This window comes from Schistocerca americana, chromosome X (assembly GCF_021461395.2).
Source record: "Schistocerca americana isolate TAMUIC-IGC-003095 chromosome X, iqSchAmer2.1, whole genome shotgun sequence".
Taxonomy (NCBI): Eukaryota; Metazoa; Arthropoda; class Insecta; order Orthoptera; family Acrididae; genus Schistocerca; species Schistocerca americana.
Window position 1 is genome coordinate 675,663,746 of NC_060130.1, and position 19,614 is coordinate 675,683,359.

General features: G+C 40.9%; 1 protein-coding gene across 1 annotated transcript in view; it reads left to right on the forward strand.

Annotated features, from left to right (window-relative positions):
• The window catches only part of LOC124555552 (potassium voltage-gated channel subfamily H member 2-like), a 1,273,976-nt gene that overhangs the window by 1,164,646 nt on the left and 89,716 nt on the right, over positions 1-19,614 (forward strand). The window contains exon 7 of the mRNA XM_047129507.1: positions 8,268-8,422. Within this exon, the coding sequence (XP_046985463.1) occupies positions 8,268-8,422 (155 nt within the window). The remainder of the gene's footprint in view (positions 1-8,267; positions 8,423-19,614) is intronic.

Below are 19,614 nucleotides of genomic sequence, written 5' to 3' on the forward strand. Positions count from 1 at the left end.
CTTTATATGCAGAATGACAGTGACATACTCGTTGCGAACGTGTTTTTAATAGCTGGTCTTGCTAAGACACACTGGTACCACTTGCAAGAAAAACAAATGAGGCATGTCCATCAATCGCGGATTTTCGCTCAGTATTGTTTCGTCCTAGCAACACTCAGTTATTGGCGAAGTATTATACTTAATAGGGAATGTGTCATAGATTGGCTGTGATTGGCAGGGTTATAAAGTGTGTGTTGAGGTTTAAGGTTACTGTAGCCAGTGTTCTGACATGTTCAAAGAAAATGACTATGTCCAGTTGTAAGGGAGGTATATATTTGATGTGCAAAATTGCGATTTCAATGCATCGCTGGTCATAAGGCGAAAGAAAGAATTTACATGGAAAATTATATCCAGTCATAAGGAGGATATAGATATTGATATTTTAACGTGAGATTTGTCGCAGATGAAGGATATTTCTGGTAGTTCGTCCATTGTCGAATGTCACCAGATTGGGGCTGCAACGGTAATATTTAATGGTAGTTATAGTGATAAAAATTTGGCTGGCTTGTTAGAACGACTCTGCCGGGTAATCGGGTACATGGTGGAGGTAGCTGGTGACCAGAATGAATTGACATTTCCGGCTTGAGGCCGTCGTGGGAGGCAGATGTAAAGGAAAGTTCTTGCAAACTGGCTAATCGGTTCTTTCTCACAGCTGCAGGGATGAGTCCCAGCAGGCCGGACGTTGTGGCCGAGCGGTTCTACGCGCTTCATATCGGAACCGCGCGACTGCTACGGTCGCAGGTTCGAATCCTGCCTCGGGCATGGATGTGTGTGATGTCATTAGGTTAGTTAGGTTTAAATAGTTTTAAGTTCTAGTGGACTGATGACCTCAGCTGTTAAGTCCCATAGTGCTCAGAGCCATTTGAACTATTTGAAGTCCCAGCAGCGGCCCTCATGGCGCTCTCTGGATAGCTGAATAGTGAACTAATACTCTGTATGCATTGAGCTGTCTCTGCGATCGCCTGTGTTGCATGTATTCTCCGTGGAATATTGAGTGATTCAATATCGATCACTGCCAAGTGTTGGCACTAGACTTATTGATAATATCTGAATTCTTTCCACTCCAATCATTCTTGGATGCCCTCCATATGCCGAGGTTGTGCACTCTGGCATACAAGTGCATCCACGACTGCAGCTGCAATCACTGCGGCAGTTTTCTCCAACCACTGAGCATTGGTGCTGGCTATACGACGGGATGGGCGCGCCGCGTGTGGACATCTCTGGGGAGAGTGGGCTGTATGTACGAGTGTTTTCATCGATCTCAGGTGTCTAGCCATTACAACTACTTGGATTGTGGCTTAGTGCTTCTTAGTACATTGCAGTGCACTCTGTCTTGCAGTGGTGCACTTTGGTGTTACTATCCCATCATGTGGCAGACCGTTTCCACTTCCTTCTGCGTCCTGGTGTGGCTGAGAGAACAAATTGTGGAATTCTGTAGCACTTTATAAAATACACTTAGCAGAGCTGTAGTGGTCAGGAATTCCACAACTGTGATGGTACAAATTCACGCGGAAATTTTAAGTTCATTTCATACAGCACCATTTCCAATCGAGACACCAAAGCCCCAATTGGTCAGTTTATTGTTTTCAATAGTGTTACTCAGAGCACACACACATCAGTCCAACGCCTCCCCAGATTGTTTAAGGACATAGTGTTGTGGATTGGCAAGACAGCCAACCCACTATGAGAGGAAGCCGAAAGGCACGCGTTTTAGCTCACGCAGGCTGGCGTGAGGTCTGGAACAGGTCAAGGAAATGAGACTAGCAAAAAACGTACGTAGCTGCTGGAATACTTAACTTTAATCCATAATTGGTGAACATCGCTCTTGACGGTACATGTTTTACAGCATCAATAGTAACTGGTAATGACGCCTTGCTAGGTCGTAGCAAATGACGTAGCTGAAGGCTATGCTAACTATCGTCTCGGCAAATGAGAGCGTATTTTGTCAGTGAACCATCGCTAGCAAAGTCGGCTGTACAACTGGGGCGAGTGCTAGGAAGTCTCTCTAGACCTGCCGTGTGGCGGCGCTCGGTCTGCAATCACTGATAGTGGCGACACGCGGGTCCGACGTATACTAACGGACCGCGGCCGATTTAAAGGCTACCACCTAGCAAGTGTGGTTTCTGGCGGTGACACCACACATAGTGTGCAATTGAGTTGAAATTTAAAATTCTCAGCGACCTCCAACGTAATGGACCTCCTGCCAGCTGACATAAGTGTGCTATTATCCGCCAACAGGAGACAAGAGGGAAGAAAAATTCAGGACCGTTTGGAAACCAGGTAATTCCGGGATCGAATCCCGCCACGTATACCAGTCCTAGTTTACACTAATAGGATGCAAGGAGAAACTGCTTGTCCACAAATGGTATCGATTTAGTAATTAAGTAGTCAATCAATCTAATAGAGTAAAGGAATACCTCCAAGACGTCCGTAGCTTGGGATTTATCAGGTCTCCACTACTCTGTTCACAACAAAGGAGTGGTTAATGTGGCACACGACAGACTCTTGCTGGGCAGGTAGTAGCCACCTGGGAGAGAGAGAGAGAGAGAGAGAGAGAGAGAGAGAGAGAGGGAGAGGGAGAGGGAGAGGGAGAGGGAGAGGGAGCATATGTTTTAGAGGAATTTACCAGGTATCAATACCTGTATACCTGTATCAAAGAGTTGCTGCCACCTGATACTTTGTCAGACTGGAAGTAACTGGAGGAGTGAAGTGGAGGACAGGAGGGGACTGGAGGGAGCCGGGGTGGGGGGTTACTTCTCCCAGAGTCCTCTGCTGGTGTGAACTAACATAGTTAGCATCTGCACAGCAGTGTGAGCACATACAGAAGCTGCTTCCACTGACCTGTTATGAAAGGTGTGTTCAAATGGTTCTGAGCACTATGGGACTCAACTGCCGAGGTCATTAGTCCCCTAGAACTTAGAACTAGTTAAACCTAACTAACCTAAGGACATCACAAACATCCATGCCCGAGGCAGGATTCGAACCTGCGACCGTAGCGGTCTTGCGGTTCCAGACTGCAGCGCCTTTAACCGCACGGCCACTTCGGCCGGCGAAAGGTGTGTGTTTGGGAGAAGATTGTGCAGGTGCTGCTACCAGAAGTAGCCATATGAGGTGGCAAAGGACAATGCTGCGAACAAATGGGATCAGAGTTTGTAGGGGTGATCTGGCTGCCGGATGGTCACAAAAGATGGGCGCAGTATTTTGAGACACTATGGTCTGCTGGTTTGGACAGGCTGGTCGGAATTCTGCCAAGCAGGGGTACCCGACAGGAAGTGGTCACTTACGGTGTGCTAATACCATGAGATAGCTGGCGGTGCAGCGATCAACAGCGACTGTGGAGTATGAGTGGGCGCAGTGCAGCCTGTCGGACAGCGGCCCGTGGTGCAGCCCTGTGAAGTAGTTGTCATATGGGCTCACAGTGTTCCAGCTGCCACGTCTGCCCTGCAGTCAGTGCAAAGATGGATCTGAAAGATTTTTAACAGTGTAATTATGTGTGGTGAGTTATGTTGACACCAATTTCATGATGGTATTCTTTGCACAATCGGAAAAAGCGATCTATTACTTCTTTGTAATGTACTTGAGAAGACCTGCGTCTTCCCAGCAGAGAATAATGAGCTTTTCCCGCCAAATAAAAGACATCAATCACTGCGAGTTGAATTTTATAAATAAACAGTGTATCATTTGCTTTGTAATTGAATTTCCTGTTGTGAGACCTTTCCTCTCCAGCACAGATTGGGTTCTTTTCCCGCCAATTCCCAGATGGGGGAGGGGAGAGTGGAGGTGGGAATGGGAAAGGAGCAAATGGCTCTGAGCACTATGGGACTTAACATCTATGGTCATCAGTCATGGGAAAGGAGGGCTAAGGTATTTCCCAGGAGGGGAGGGATAATAAATTTATCAATTTAATTAATTAGTCAAGTAATTTGATCTCAAAGCTGTGCTTATATCATTGATGGGGTTTCCCAGAGGGATGGGGGTGGAGGAAGGGGAGGGGAAAGAAGGGGGGGGGGTTCAGAAGGACAATTATCCCCAGGGCGTAAAAAAACCAACCCGCAGGGGGTCATAAATCAATGAAGAGAAAAATAGATTAAGGGGTGGTGGAGGGACTAGTAAATCAATCAAATTTGCTTCTGAATGTATGCAGCCCACACTAACAAAATGCGCCAGAACCAGATTTGCACTCCTCTGAGACTCTGTTAAAGTTTCGACCTGTCTGATAAGTGCCTTGTATAGATGGTTCAAATGGCTCTGAGCACTATGGGACTTAACATCTTAGGTCATCAGTCCCCTAGAACTTAGAACTACTTAAACCTAACTAACCTAAGGACATCACACACATCCATGCCCGAGGCAGGATTCGAACCTGCGACCGTAGCAGTCCCACTGTTCCGGACTGCAGCGCCTAGAACCGCACGGCCACCGCGGCCGGCCCTTGTATAGAATACTCGATTTCTGCTGCTCATCGACGATGAAGAATCTGTATAGGTCAATGACAGAGTTGTGGAGAATATGTACATTTCACAGAATCTGAACAAATTGTGGTGAGGTTTGTATTGGCCACCTTAAAAATGCCTCACTTAGCGTTCATTATTCCTAAAGCACAGTCAATTAATCGTCGTGATCTGGAAAAGCGTTTGTCGAAACATTATTTCCCTGGCTCTATAGTCCATCGACTGTAAGACTTGGTAAAATGCGTTACCAATGGGTATGCATCATCTCCAATGAACTCAGAAGGCAACAAACCTAGTGTCTTTGATAGCAGAGAGTTTGGCGTTGTATTAAGTTCCACGTCTTGCGTCAAGCGAAATACACTCCTGGAAATTGAAATAAGAACACCGTGAATTCATTGCCCCAGGAAGGGGAAACTTTATTGACACATTCCTGGGGTCAGATACATCACATGATCACACTGACAGAACCACAGGCCATAGACACAGGCAACAGAGCATGCACAATGTCGGCACTAGTACAGTGTATATCCACCTTTCGCAGCAATGCAGGCTGCTATTCTCCCATGGAGACGATCGTAGAGATGCTGGATGTAGTCCTGTGGAACGGCTTGCCATGCCATTTCCACCTGGCGCCTCAGTTGGACCAGCGTTCGTGCTGGACGTGCAGACCGCGTGAGACGACGCTTCATCCAGTCCCAAACATGCGCAATGGGGGACAGATCCGGAGATCTTGCTGGCCAGGGTAGTTGACTTACACCTTCTAGAGCACGTTGGGTGGCACGGGATACATGCGGACGTGCATTGTCCTGTTGGAACAGCAAGTTCCCTTGCCGGTCTAGGAATGGTAGAACGATGGGTTCGATGACGGTTTGGATGTACCGTGCACTATTCAGTGTCCCCTCGACGATCACCAGTGGTGTACGGCCAGTGTAGGAGATCGCTCCCCACACCATGATGCCGGGTGTTGGCCCTGTGTGCCTCGGTCGTATGCAGTCCTGATTGTGGCGCTCACCTGCACGGCGCCAAACACGCGTACGACCATCATTGGCACCAAGGCAGAAGCGACTCTCATCGCTGAAGACGACACGTCTCCATTCGTCCCTCCATTCACGCCTGTCGCGACACCACTGAAGGCGGGCTGCACGATGTTGGGGCGTGAGCGGAAGACGGCCTAACGGTGTGCGGGACCGTAGCCCAGCTTCATGGAGACGGTTGCGAATGGTCCTCGCCGAGACCCCAGGAGCAACAGTGTCCCTAATTTGCTGGGAAGTGGCGGTGCGGTCCCCTACGGCACTGCGTAGGATCCTACGGTCTAGGCGTGCATCCGTGCGTCGCTGCGGTCCGGTCCCAGGTCGACGGGCACGTGCACCTTCCGCCGACCACTGGCGACAACATCGATGTACTGTGGAGACCTCACGCCCCACGTGTTGAGCAATTCTGCGGTACGTCCACCCGGCCTCCCGCATGCCCACTATACGCCCTCGCTCAAAGTCCGTCAACTTCACATACGGTTCACGTCCACGCTGTCGCGGCATGCTACCAGTGTTAAAGACTGCGATGGAGCTCTGTATGATACGGCAAACTGGCTGACACTGACGGCGGCGGTGCACAAATGCTGCGCAGCTAGCGCCATTCGACGGCCAACACCGCGGTTCCTGGTGTGTCCGCTGTGCCGTGCGTGTGATCATTGCTTGTACAGCCCTCTCGCAGTGTCCGGAGCAAGTATGGTGGGTCTGACACACCGGTGTCAATGTGTTCTTTTTTCCATTTCCAGGAGTGTACATTAGAAGAATGAAATCTTTCGCTTTCCTTCGCAGTCGGCCGGGGTAGCCGAACACTTCTAGGCGCTACAGGCCGCAACCGCGCGACTGCTTCGGTCGTAGGTTCGAATCCTACCTCGGGCATGGATGTGTGTGATGTCCTTAGGTTAGTTAGGTTTAAGTACTTCTAAGTTCTAGGGGACTGATGACCTCACAATTTAAGTCCCATAGTGCTCAGAGCCATTTGAACCATCCCCCCCCCCCCCCTTCGCATATCACCAAACACCGATTGTAATGAATTTTCTTGCGAGGATCTGCAACTGTTTCTCGGATGTGTGAATGAAAATGTTTTATAGTTATCAGCATTGTAACAGAATTTTCTGAGCCTTTTAGACGAATGTGTTTTCTGTCAACATCACCGACACCTTCAGAAGGCACTCGTGTTGTGGCAGTCCCACAACATTTTCGTAATTGACTCCACAATTCTTTAAATGGTTATGAATCTTATTGTGAATGTCAGAGCCATGTCTCGAAAACTCCTTCTGGTTTCTAGGAACCTGTAACAATTCTCGTTTTACCAGCTGTCGATTACCCATAATAAAATACATTATTCCCTTGAAAAAATCCTTAGTTACTTGCATATCACACTACATAAGGAAGTTACACACAGTAACCATTTGGTAACCTGGTCTCCTCTTTGCGTGCTATAACCTGCCAAAATCTTGTTTTGATACCTGAGACAGTTTGTGAGATACAAGGGTGTTATGAATATTTCATGCTCACTTTATCGTCTCGGCTCGCGAGTGGAACTGAGTGCACTATATACGATCAGTTTTCTCTAGAATGGGGTGAGTTATAGATCCCATCCTAACTTTAAAGAATAGTTCAGTATGTTAACTGCTTTTGGTATACAGCAACGTATAATCAAACATGCGCTAAACGCAAATTCATTGCAAACTATTCGATTGCAGTAGGTTGCTTAATTTTGAAATATCACAGTAACTATAAGGTTAACGAAATAATAAACAGTTCATCATGAAGCTGACGAATAAAGTTGTGAGATCCACAAGAGTCGCCGGCCGCTGGTGGCCGAGCGGTTCTGGGGCTACAGTCTGGAACCGCGCGACCGCTACGGTCGCAGGTTCGAATCCTGCCTCGGGCATGGATGTGTGTGATGTCCTTAGGTTAGTTAGGTTTAAGTAGTTCTAAGTTCTAGGGGACTAATGACCTCAGCAGTTGAGTCCCATAGTGCTCAGAGCCATTTGAACCATTTGAACCACAAGAGTGATTATTTTAGCGAGTAGTTTCTTTAAAATCGTTTGAGAAATATTGCAGATCGACCGGCTTGTGCGTTTGTCCTCCACGCAGTCAAGCGAGCGTGCCTGCTGCCGCGCCTCTCTGTAGCCTCACTAAACCCGGGCGTGAAGCAGTGCTGCGCCAGCTACCCGACGCGCGGCTCCTCTATACTCTCCGGGACTTTGGAAATTTTAGAGTACAGTATCACTGAAAGCTCCCGACTAAGAATATTCGACTTCTTTTAGGAAGCCAGCACCCTTCTTGGTGCTTTCGGAACAAAATGAATCACACCAATCAAACTTTATCATAGTTTCTGTGGTGTTGAAATCAATAAAGTTAATCTTCAGTTCACGATGCAACGCAGATCATCATATACTGTTGTGTGTTGTACTTCTGTATGCTTTCATCTTTCATTACAAGTCCCATGATAACCAATACAAGGAAGAATTTTTCCCTTTTGTTGCGAAAACGATTGATCTCTACTTAAAAAGTATGTTTGAAGGAAATGAAATGGTACCAGAGCCTAGTCGTTCTTCTGACGACAATCAGAATAAACTCATAATAATATTAATGGTCCAGAGTTATTTGCTACAAACATAATTAAATTTTATATTAGTTAATTAAGATATGCATGGAATTTTTGTTATGTACACTTAGTTAATATCCTTGATGCAATAATGATTCCTGTTACATTAATTTTTAACCGTAATTAATATTTCAGCCACAAGAAACCATGTCTCTAAAGCATTCCCAATCACTTCATCTGAATCAGATCTCCAGCGCGTTCGGACGACCACGTCGATATGGGAACGAGGTAGTCATGATAGGAAATCACCTTCACTCAGCAATGTTCCCTCCGACAGTCTGAAGCACAAGGTAAATGCTACAGTTAAGTTTGCTTCACGCGTTTGTATTCTTAAAAGACGGCGCTAAGTTATTTGGTTACTGAGCTTAAATCCTAAGCATGATAACGAGATAAATCTCTTACACGAAATATAACGCACTTTTCATTGAATCATTTGCTTACAAATAATTGTAGAGATAAGGGTATGATGGTATCTAGCTTTCATCGCAGAAGAGAGACTCATTAGCTGCGCTACTGAAAAATACTTACGTATGCCTTAAGACAGTGAAATAACTGCCATTCCTTGTATGGACTAAGTAAGTACAATACACACATGTTCTTAAGTTAAGGGATCTTCAGTATCTACGTGAGGTACAGCGACAGCGCCATAGAAGGTGCTCTGGCAACATTATAACGGAATGATACAAATACAATGTATAACTGAAAATCGCTCATGAACCTCTGGTGACTCATACCATGTGTGTTGCCCATGCCGGTAGCATGCCGGTAGCATGCAGAATGTCGATACAGGGTGTGATGCCCTCACTTGGCAGTACATACTGAACAACAGCTTCCATACTGTTGACCAGACCGTCCAGCATGACTTGCGGAAAACGCTCCGATTGTAGAATAATTGACCCTCGTAGTCAACTGTGGTACGTAATGGTGATGTTGAAGGTGCAATCCTCGGCACCCGAGTGCCACGTTTGTTCAGTCGTTTTTAACTCCGACTGGCTGGCTGGTCACTATAAACGCATGATGTTCTCATCTATTAGTTTCTCACCCATCAAATGTGATTGGACGTCAGCATCCATCACATGGCCCTAGATCAGTATGCACCACGAAATAATCTCTATCGTTCGCAGCAGTCATTGGATTCCACGAAGTGCGTCCACACGATGCCGTTTTCCTTTTCAACTGTGCACATAAACTTACATTTCCAACAGTAGAACTGCGAATGCGTATTTTTGAATACGTAATTTGCTCGAAATGGACGCCATGCGTTGTTTCCCAGGTAAAGTGGAAATTTCTTACCCTGAATAGCAGGCACAGGCAGCTTTTGGTAAAGTGTTCGTTATGTAATGTGTTGAGGCTATGCTGTAAGGCGATTTATTTGTCATAATGTCTGTTGACTCCAAAGTCAAAGCAAGAGCGCTGAAACCTGTAGATGATTTTATGCTAAGAGAACGTACTTCAAAAGATAATTTGAATAAAAATTTGAAGTGTGTTGCCCTGAGCATCAAGTATTATATAAAAACACGGAAGCGCCAAAGAAACTGGTATAGGCATGCGTATTCAAATACACAGATACGTAAACAGGCAGAATATGGCGCTACGGTCGGCAACGTCTATATAGGACAAGTGTCTGACTTCTTTGTTAGATCGGTTACTGCTGCTACAATGGCAGGTTATCAAGATTTAAGTGTGTTTGAACGTGGTGTTATAATCGGTGCTAGAGCGATGGGACCAAGCATCTCCGAGGTAGCGATGAAGTGGGGATTTTCCCATACGACCAATTCTCGAGTATATCGTGAACATCAGGAATCCGGTAAAACATCAAATACCCGACATCGCTGCTGCCGGAAAAGATCCTGCAAGAACGGGACCAACGACGACTAAACAGAGTCATTCAACGTGACAGAAGTGCAACCCTTCCGCAAACCGCTGCAGATTTCAGTGATGGGTCATCAACAAGTGTCAGCGTGCGAACCAGTCAACTAAACATCATGGATATGGGCTTTCGGAGCCGAAGGCGCACTTTTATATCCTTGATGACTGCACGACACAAAGCCCGATGCCTCGCCTGAGTCTGTAAACACTGACATTGGACTGTTGATGACTGGAGACATGTTGACCTTGTCGGACGAGTCTCGTTTCAAATTGTATCGAGCGAATGGACGTGTAGGGGTATGGTGACAACCTCATGAATTCATGGACCCTGCATGTCAGCAGGGGACTGTTCAAGCTGGTGGAGCCTATGCATTGGTGTGGGGCATGTGCAGTTGGAGTGATGTGAGACCCCTGATACGTCTAGATACGACTCTGGCAGGTGACACGTACGTAAGCATCCTGTCTCATCACCTGCATCCATTCATGTCCGTTGTGCATTCCGACGGACTTGGGCAATTCCAGCAGGACTATGCTACACCCCACACGTCCAGAATTGCTACAGAGTGGTTCCAAAAACACTCTTCTGAATTTAAACTCTTCCGCTGGCGACTAAACTCCCCAGACATGAACATTATTGAGCATACTTGTGATGCCTTGCAACATGCTGTTCAGAAGAGATCTCCACCCTCTCGTACTCTTACGGATTTATGGACAGCCCTGCAGGATTCATGGTGTCAGTTCGCTCCAGCACTACTTCAGACATTAGTTGAGTCCGTGCCACATCGTGTTGCGGAACTTCTGCATGCTCGTCAGGGCCTTACACGATATTAGGCAGGTGTACTAGTTTCTTTGGCTCTTCAGTGTATCTTCCGATCATATCGCTGTAAAGAATAAGGCAAATCTCCAGGTAGGAAAACAGAGAAGAAGCATCCTACAAATTTATGAAAAGTGCGTATGAAACTGCGTCCGAATATTGGACGAATATACATGTTATGGCCATTTAACAGCACAGCATTTGAGGAGCCTATCATACGAACAGAGAAAAGATGGGATAACTGGGCTTCTCAACCAACTACTAGAAATTGAAATGAAATACATTGGTGATGCAAAAATTACAAAATTGGAGAACACAACGTCCGTCCTAGTGTATTGTGAGCTCTATAGCATTACCAAATTTGTTGGGTATGAGGATGTTAATCTATCTACAATCTCGCTCGACTGAAGCTGTGTAAACAGCTTTTTATAAAATAAAATACCAATGAAGTGTTGTAGGCCATTTTATCTTCACAGAACGCCTAAGAGCCTCCCTGAAGTATTTTTCAGTTTTAGGGACAATCTCTGAAATGCTTTGTTTTGAAATGCGAAATAAATAGGTAACTCACACTGCTGTAGAAGCCACTGGTTGCCTGCCTTATCACTACAGTTACACAAGGATAAAATCTGAAATCTCACTGTGAGTTTCTGAAAGTTGCGAAAGAAAAAAAAAAAAGATGTCACTGGACTTTGTATTTTTAGTACCTCTGCTATAATTTGACACTGTTTTACCTGTAGTCGCCTTGTGTTCTCTTTTCTGACGCATTTCCTATCAATAAACGCAGCACAAATTGTCGAGCAAAGAAATGGGCGCATAGCAGATGGCTTGAACAATGAAGCAACATGTGGACCAAAGAACACGAATGCGTGTGTGCATTCTTTCTATTAATTTTTGTGCATGCACTTTTGTTCCCGTGCATCAACGATTACGCATGAGGAAAGAGGCATCAGTGGACATACCTAGGAAGCGTACATGACTCTGCCACAATGTCTGAGGCGTGAACCATATCACTGCTGTAAACGTACTTTGCTACAACATTGCCAAAGTTTTAAAGTACAGCAGCAAAGGGGCATATCAGATTAACAGAAGGCAAGACTCATTTTATAGAATACACTGTGAGTCATACATGAATAGAACTCTGTTATTGGACCGATCCATGGAGAACATACGCCATGTTAGACGAGCCGAATGGTACCTTACTGTGTGTCATTGAGCACAAAGAGCAACCTTTTGAGGCTGTCAATACACAGCCTGATAGAACATGGGTAATCCAAATGCTGCCTAGATCACTCTAACCAGTTCCAGGGTCAGTACTATGCAGTTTGGATGTTTTCACATACTGATACTTGAGGCAAGATAATAACACTCCTGCAGCTGTATTGCAGCTGTGGATAATGAAGACTCCTTAACTTATGTTGCTAGTAAAGATCAGCAAATATGTATTTATTATACATATTCATTTTCCTTCTGCACTCAGCATAGGAACGATTCTTAGGAGTTTCCCACAACTTTACAAGATGACAACACATACAACGGTTCTTGTAGCCCCTCATTGATAATGTGGCTCACTGAGAACATGGATTGCTGAAAAGAATAATTTTTTACCTTAGGGCAGTATGATTGGGTTAGTATTTTAAATCTGAACACTACTTGTTTCAATTTTGACCATCAATTTTTTTTATTTTCTTCACTGCATATTTTCACAACAGAACAAATTGGTTTCCATACTATTACAGATAACAACCAGCTCTATATTGGAACAGATCACAACTCAGTTGTGCCATAACAAGTTGACTCCAAGAAGAATAAAGATAATACAAGCTCTCTTGAGTTCAGCATCCTTACAAAGTATCGATTTCTTACATTCAAAGGCATTTATACATAATTAATTAGGGTAATTTACAAATATTCTCAAATTGTTATACATATTAACTTACAGTACAACACTGATAATTTCAAATGTGATCACAATTTCGAATTAAATTGAAAGTATAAAGGCAAAAAATTTCATCATGCAAGCTTTTACTCCTGGCAAGATTGTAAAAAAGTATTTCAGTTTCCCACAATAATTCAAATGCTGTCTCTAAATCTACAGTGTGATGATAACAGTGATTACTAAATCTAACATATCTTTCATTATCTTACATATAAGAGTCAGATTCAGATTCCAAAAAGACGGTTATAATTGTGCCATTATTTATTATACAAATTTGGCCGTTAAAGACCGTGAAAACAGTTATTTCTTGCGCTTCTGGGAAGTCTTCGTTCTCTCAGTCCACACTTCTTTCATTCTTTCGCTGAAGGTGGCTTTTCTCTCTTCAGACCATTTAGTTCCACAAGTGCCATTAATATATCCAAAATCATGTGCAAAGATTTTCACTAAACAAAACAGCCCAGAAAGTAAAAAATACAATAATGGCATCATTTCTCCCAAATATACACTATTTAGAAACTGTATGACTCAAAATTCATTTCGAAGTAGTATAGTATTTCTCTGATATACCAAAAATTGATTAAGAAATCATCATAATGTTGCAATTTGCGTTAAATTAAATCTACATATTGTGCTGACAAACTATACAGAACAAAACATAAAGTACATATAACACAAAATCTCTAATAATTTTTCCAACCAAAACCAATAAACTGCATATTTCATTTCAAAGTAGCATAGCAGTTTTCAAGAAGAGACCAAATTCACCCATAAAATGCACTTAACATGTAGACAGAACGGTAGTGTGTAGTACACTTAAGATTACTTAATGCAAAAAATATATTTCATCAAAAGCAATAAAATTTATGTATTCCCTTTTTTCCAGGGAGAAACTTTTTCCCAAGTACAACCTATACTTTATTTTTTAATTATATTTTCCGCATGTCAGGGAATAATAACCTCACGTTTCATAATATTATGTCAGTGAGCATTACAATTTGTCCTAATATAGTTGGTTTCTACATTGCTTTGGTGAGTTCTGTACCTAGCATAGATGATAACTATAAAAATTCTTGTCATTTGATAGTTTGATCAAATTAATGTCCTCTTCAGCACATTACAGATAACAATTCCAGTCACATTCTCCTAGTTCACACATAAGAGGACAAGAGCTTATAAAATTAGTTTCTTTTTCATTAAATTTATAGTAAATTAATTACTCTGATTTTTCATAAAGGTGTTTTTCTGCAATGAATGACAAAACACTTCACATTATCTATGGAATAATTGAAAATAACTATTACTCATCACAAACGCTTTCATTCAAATCTCTGTTTCCAATACAATTTTTAATAACTTCTGCATTCTTCTGTTCATCATTAAGTTTGTTAACATACCATGCCTGTAGCAACCAAACTAACTCCCTGCCAAACCATAATCTTTCCAATAATGAGTAAAATTTTGTAAATTACCTCAAAATAATCATAACTTTTGGATGCGGGTCACTACATATATTAATTTGCAGATCACACGGTATAGTGTAAGTAGGCCAGAAAAAAACATAGAATATTTGAATACCACACAATCAATAACTAACACAGCTGAGACATGGCAAAAAATCACTTAGATGGTCATTAGCAAAATGATTAAATGCAATAAATAATGTACACCTCAACATTTACAAATTATTGTTTCTCTTTTTTTCTTAATAAGTGTCCACTCAAAATTAGGATAATTTTCAACAGAATTAGGCATTCTAAGCAAATTAGCTATCCTTAAGCACTGTTACAGTGTAGTTGCAAACTATTTTTGCATAATTTCTGATAAGTTATTGAAATTTACTACATAAATTTGCAAAATGTTGCATCAGAGTTTGGTGTAAAAGTTATATTATTTGCAGCATTACTACAAACATGTATGTTACTACTTCTAAACTTACTACAAAATTCATTTGGATGCTACAACCACCAATTTAACTGTATTTGACGACTAAATAGTAATAATTGTTTGGAAAACAGATAAACTTTTAAAACATTCAGATACTTCTTTCCATAAAACTTGTTTGAAATCACAGATTCCAAATGATTTTCAGTAAGTGATGTCAAAACTTCATTTACATTAGGCAATTGAGTAATGGTTCATTATTTAAAGGAGGAAAACAGTCTCTTTCTACACCAAGATTACCTACTGTATTTATACCATTACCACTTGCACACAAAACATTAAAATTTTTCAAGACAGGGAAAGAATTTGTCCCTACAACATCCTCAATGTGAATTTTTGCATCTTTATTTTTCCCTTTGTCATAATCTCCCAAGTCTCATTTACTGGTAGTTCAAAAATACTTTTATTCTTAGCAGAAGTAAAGTTATTTTCCAAAGCAGTACCTTGTGTTTTCCTCCCAGTATTCATTGTAATTGACTGTCCCATACGTTTTGAATGTTTCTCATTTTCTAACCTTGTTCAAATACCACCAACAACAAATTTTTCCAGGTCCAAGCCTCTTGATTCTACTGCTTCAAACATGCTATTTTCTCTTTTTCACCTACTTAACACAACAAAACTGTAAAAAACATTAAATTAGAAATATATATATATTAATGTGTCCATCCATTGTTTTGTTTTTCTTCAGTTCGTTTTTCTACACAGCACAACAAATCAGTTTCCATAGTATTACAGATAACAGTCAGCTCATTACTTGAACAGACCACAACTAACTCATGCCACAGTGATAAGTTGACTCTGACAAAAACAAAGATAATACATGCAATCTAAGCTCAGTGATTTTACAAAGTATTGATCTGTTGAATTCAAAATTTTACAAATATTATCAAATTATTACTCAGAGTAAATTATAGTATGACACTGATAATTTAAAATGTGATCACAATTTCAAATTAAATAGGCAGTATAAAAAATAATCGTGTTTTGTGAAAGACAAGCCTTTTCTAAATTTCATGTTTTATTTCTGTTTATAAAAATATAAGAACAGTTTAGTTATGTTGCCAAAATTACAGTAAATGCACAATTATAATATGTATACCTGTGGATCATGTTCTAAAATTATTTGTATCATATTCTACAATATTTGATGAAAGAAAATGTGCACTGACCACTACCATTACAAGGCCCAGTATGGCAAAGATGTGGTAGGTAGTCAGCCGTGGTCTCATAGTAAAAACATCCTGACATTTTCTTGAAGTAATTTAGGGAAACCACAGAATACCTACATCTGGCAGATTGAACGAAGACAGGAGCGACCACCCTCTTGAATACAAGGCCACTCTGTTAAAACAATGCTACCTCATTTGATTTATCCATTGTGTGCAATACTATTTTATAAAGAAGTTATTTAATAATGTAAAGAACTAATGCTGTACTGTTCATTCATTTCTCATTCCCTGTTACTGCACATACTATGCACACTACACACATTTCATAACACTACACTTCAAAGTGGTTAATACTGACATTTGAGTTGATCAGTTCATGTTGTGCAATAATCTTAGTCCAGATGTCAGCTTGATTAGCTGATAATTTTAAATATAGAGCTTTTATAGTAGTAATGTTGTAAGTGTTTCATTCATATGGATGAATGGGAGAGCTGTTACATTACAATATTCTTGTTTTGGAATGCCAAAGCTTTATAAGGAGCATAATTTTTCTTTTTCTTAACAGTTAGGAAGAATACATGTCAATGCTCATGATCCTAGAGTGTTTTGTCCTGTGGTAATCATGTTAAGGATGACCAAAACTGCAAATGCCGATGAAACCAGTGAGAAAGTATGCAAAACGGTACTGGACAATTGCTGATTAAATACTGAATTCCATTGGCATATTGGAAGAAAGAGTATGGCCCATTTTACATGAAGAAATTGACTTTGAGAAAGCTCTGTGCTGCATCATTCCTGCATTTGCTGAATACTTATAACAGAAGCAAATTCTAAAATTAATTTTTGGGACTATTTTAAAAAAATCCAATGCCACTGTGCCATTTACTGTGTGTGAGATGTTGCACTACCACTCTGCTCTATAAATGAAAGAACTAACAAAGCAATGGGTGGAAACCAGTGGCTATGCACCAAAAAAGGTGAAGTAGATATAAAGATTACACAGCAAAGAGTAGAAAAAGTGCTTGATGAATACTGCACAGGTCCTCCAGATCAATGTGTTGATTTCAAAACTGATCTTCTTAAAAACTCTCCCACCTACCAAAATTAGTGACAATTATTATGTTCTACAATTTGACAAGCATCAACAAATACCCATGTAGGATAATGACTACAAGTTACTCGTACTCACATAAATCCAATATATGATCCACACTGTGTAACATATTTAACAGCATATCTGATCACAAGTGTTTACCACTATGCCTGTTGGCCTCACACGCAAACAATCATGGGCATCTGTAGAAACCATAAAAACTGCCATGAAATGATTTTTTCTAGCAATTGCTTAATCCATAGAATTAGTTCACTGTGGTCCACCACATAATGCTATGACTACATTGCTAAACAAGGGTTTTACAGAATCATAGAAAATCACTTCTAGAAGTGTATGAGAATGCTGTAATGAATAAAAATTCTGTTCTCCTTATTTCAGGAGGGAAGGGGGGTTATAAATGCCCCCTCTTGCTCCTGCCTCCTTGAGGATGCCTATGCCACCAATGACCAGAGTAAAAAACTTCCACTGGCTTATAAAAGACTGCCAGCTAATAAAAGCACAATAACTAAGCCAATAAATTTACTTTCAACTGTACATTGGCAGTGTCTCTAATTTGCTATTACTGTCAACAATAAGTTGTATGAGTTCATGAAAGCTCTACAGAACTGTTGTGATGTGACCTTTCCTAAAAACCAGTGCCCTTACAGAGCAAACACAAGAAAGTTACTAGTTACTGTAGAACCCCAGGTACACACATCTTGCAAATGTAAGAGGTTACTATACATACAAAATCAAACTATCACAGCAACTCATTTGATGATTATTTACAGCTGTATGAGGACATACTACGGAAAGTCTCACACGAGGCAAAGAAAATGCATAACTGAGAATTTATAATATACTCAAACAACATACCTAAAGCCACACAGTAAAAGCCACACAGTAAATTTTCAATAATACTATTGGCAGAAAATCCAAGAATGATTCATTAAAATGTGTTAACCATGTGTGAGCTGAAATAACCAATACAGAGACTATCTATGGGGTGTTAAATACTCCTTTTACTAACATTGGTAACAAATTATCTTCCTTAGTCAACACTGCTGCAGCATAACAGTGCTTTGAAGTAACAGGGTTCTAAAAATCAGTGTATGTCACTCTGGTAACCCCAGAAGAAATCATGAATTTATAAAGCAGAATCTAAATTTACATACATGTGACACTGATAGCATACCTGTGTGTTAAAACAAATTTGTCCTACTTTCTCTTCTCCATTTGTGGTATGATTAAACAGTTCATTTCAATCTGGATAGCTTCCTAATGCCCTCAAAACTCCAATGATTATTCCACCCCTTAAAAATGGTGATAAAACATATATCAATAATTATGCACCTATATTTATGTTACCAACTCTCTGAAAGGTCACAGAAAAAACAATGTGTGCTTGAGCTACAAATTTTCTTGGAAAAAAAATTGCTCACTAAATCATCAACAATTTGGCTTCAGGAGGAGAAAACCTGTTAATGAGGTCATACACTCTTTCCTAAATGAAATAAATATGGCACTGAATGTGAAAAAGGAATATTCCTGGCTCCCGGCAAGGAATTTGATCTTGTAGACTAGAAACTGCTACTACAGAAAATCATGAGTTATGGGATTAGAGGCACATGAAATGACTAGTTTCAATCCTATCTGAAAAACAGAAAACAGAGAGCAGTAATTACATCAAAAAGAGAAGAAAGCATACAATCCAATGAACAGATTGTAAACAAAGCATTTCACATGAATAATCACTTGGTCCCCATTTGTTGGCATCTTTATCAATGATCTCTGAAGCTGTATTAAGAAGCAAACTTTTGCTGATGATACAAATGTCCTCCTCACTAATCACTCAGTACAGGAAGTAAGAAAAGTGATTGATAACACCAACAAAAATACAGTAAGTTCCCTAAACACCAATGAAATAGTACTGAACAAAGACAGGAGTGTATATATAAATTTAACTTTTGTCTGACAATCACCATCTGAAACTGATCATATAGTCATTGGCAGTACCACTATCAAACAATAAAAAGTAACAAAATTTCTTAGGTATAGATCACACTTTGCTATCAGATGCACATAAGGGAAAGCTATTGGGCAGATTGAGTAGCTTTTACTATGCTTTCAGTATCTTTAGCTAAGTCTGTGATGTTGAAGCATTCAAAACATTCTACTTTGCATGTGTGCTTTCACTCATCTCACATGGCATCCCTTTCTGTGGCAAGAAATGCAAAGATATATTCCTCATGCAGAAAAGAATTATTAAAACAATGAAACTGGTGTCAGTATCCTTTAAAGCAAAAAGTCTGTCCCATGAACTAAATGCCTTACTACTACCATGTGTGTATATTCTTGAAACTGTCTGATTAATTGATAGAAATATTAAATTGGTTACAAATAATAATTAAGTGCACCAACACCAAACCTGCCATTCAAATAACATCTTTATGTAACAGTGTTTGCATAACGCTCATGGCAGTGTGAGACATACAGGAGTACTTATGTATAATAAGTTATCTGACAGTCCGAATTCAGCTCAGAATGGATTTAGAGATGTTGACTAAACAACTTACACCAGAAACACTGTTTCTATACTGTAAATGAGTACATGGAAGTCCAATCAGTCTAATTAATATAGGATGGTTAGTAAATCACTA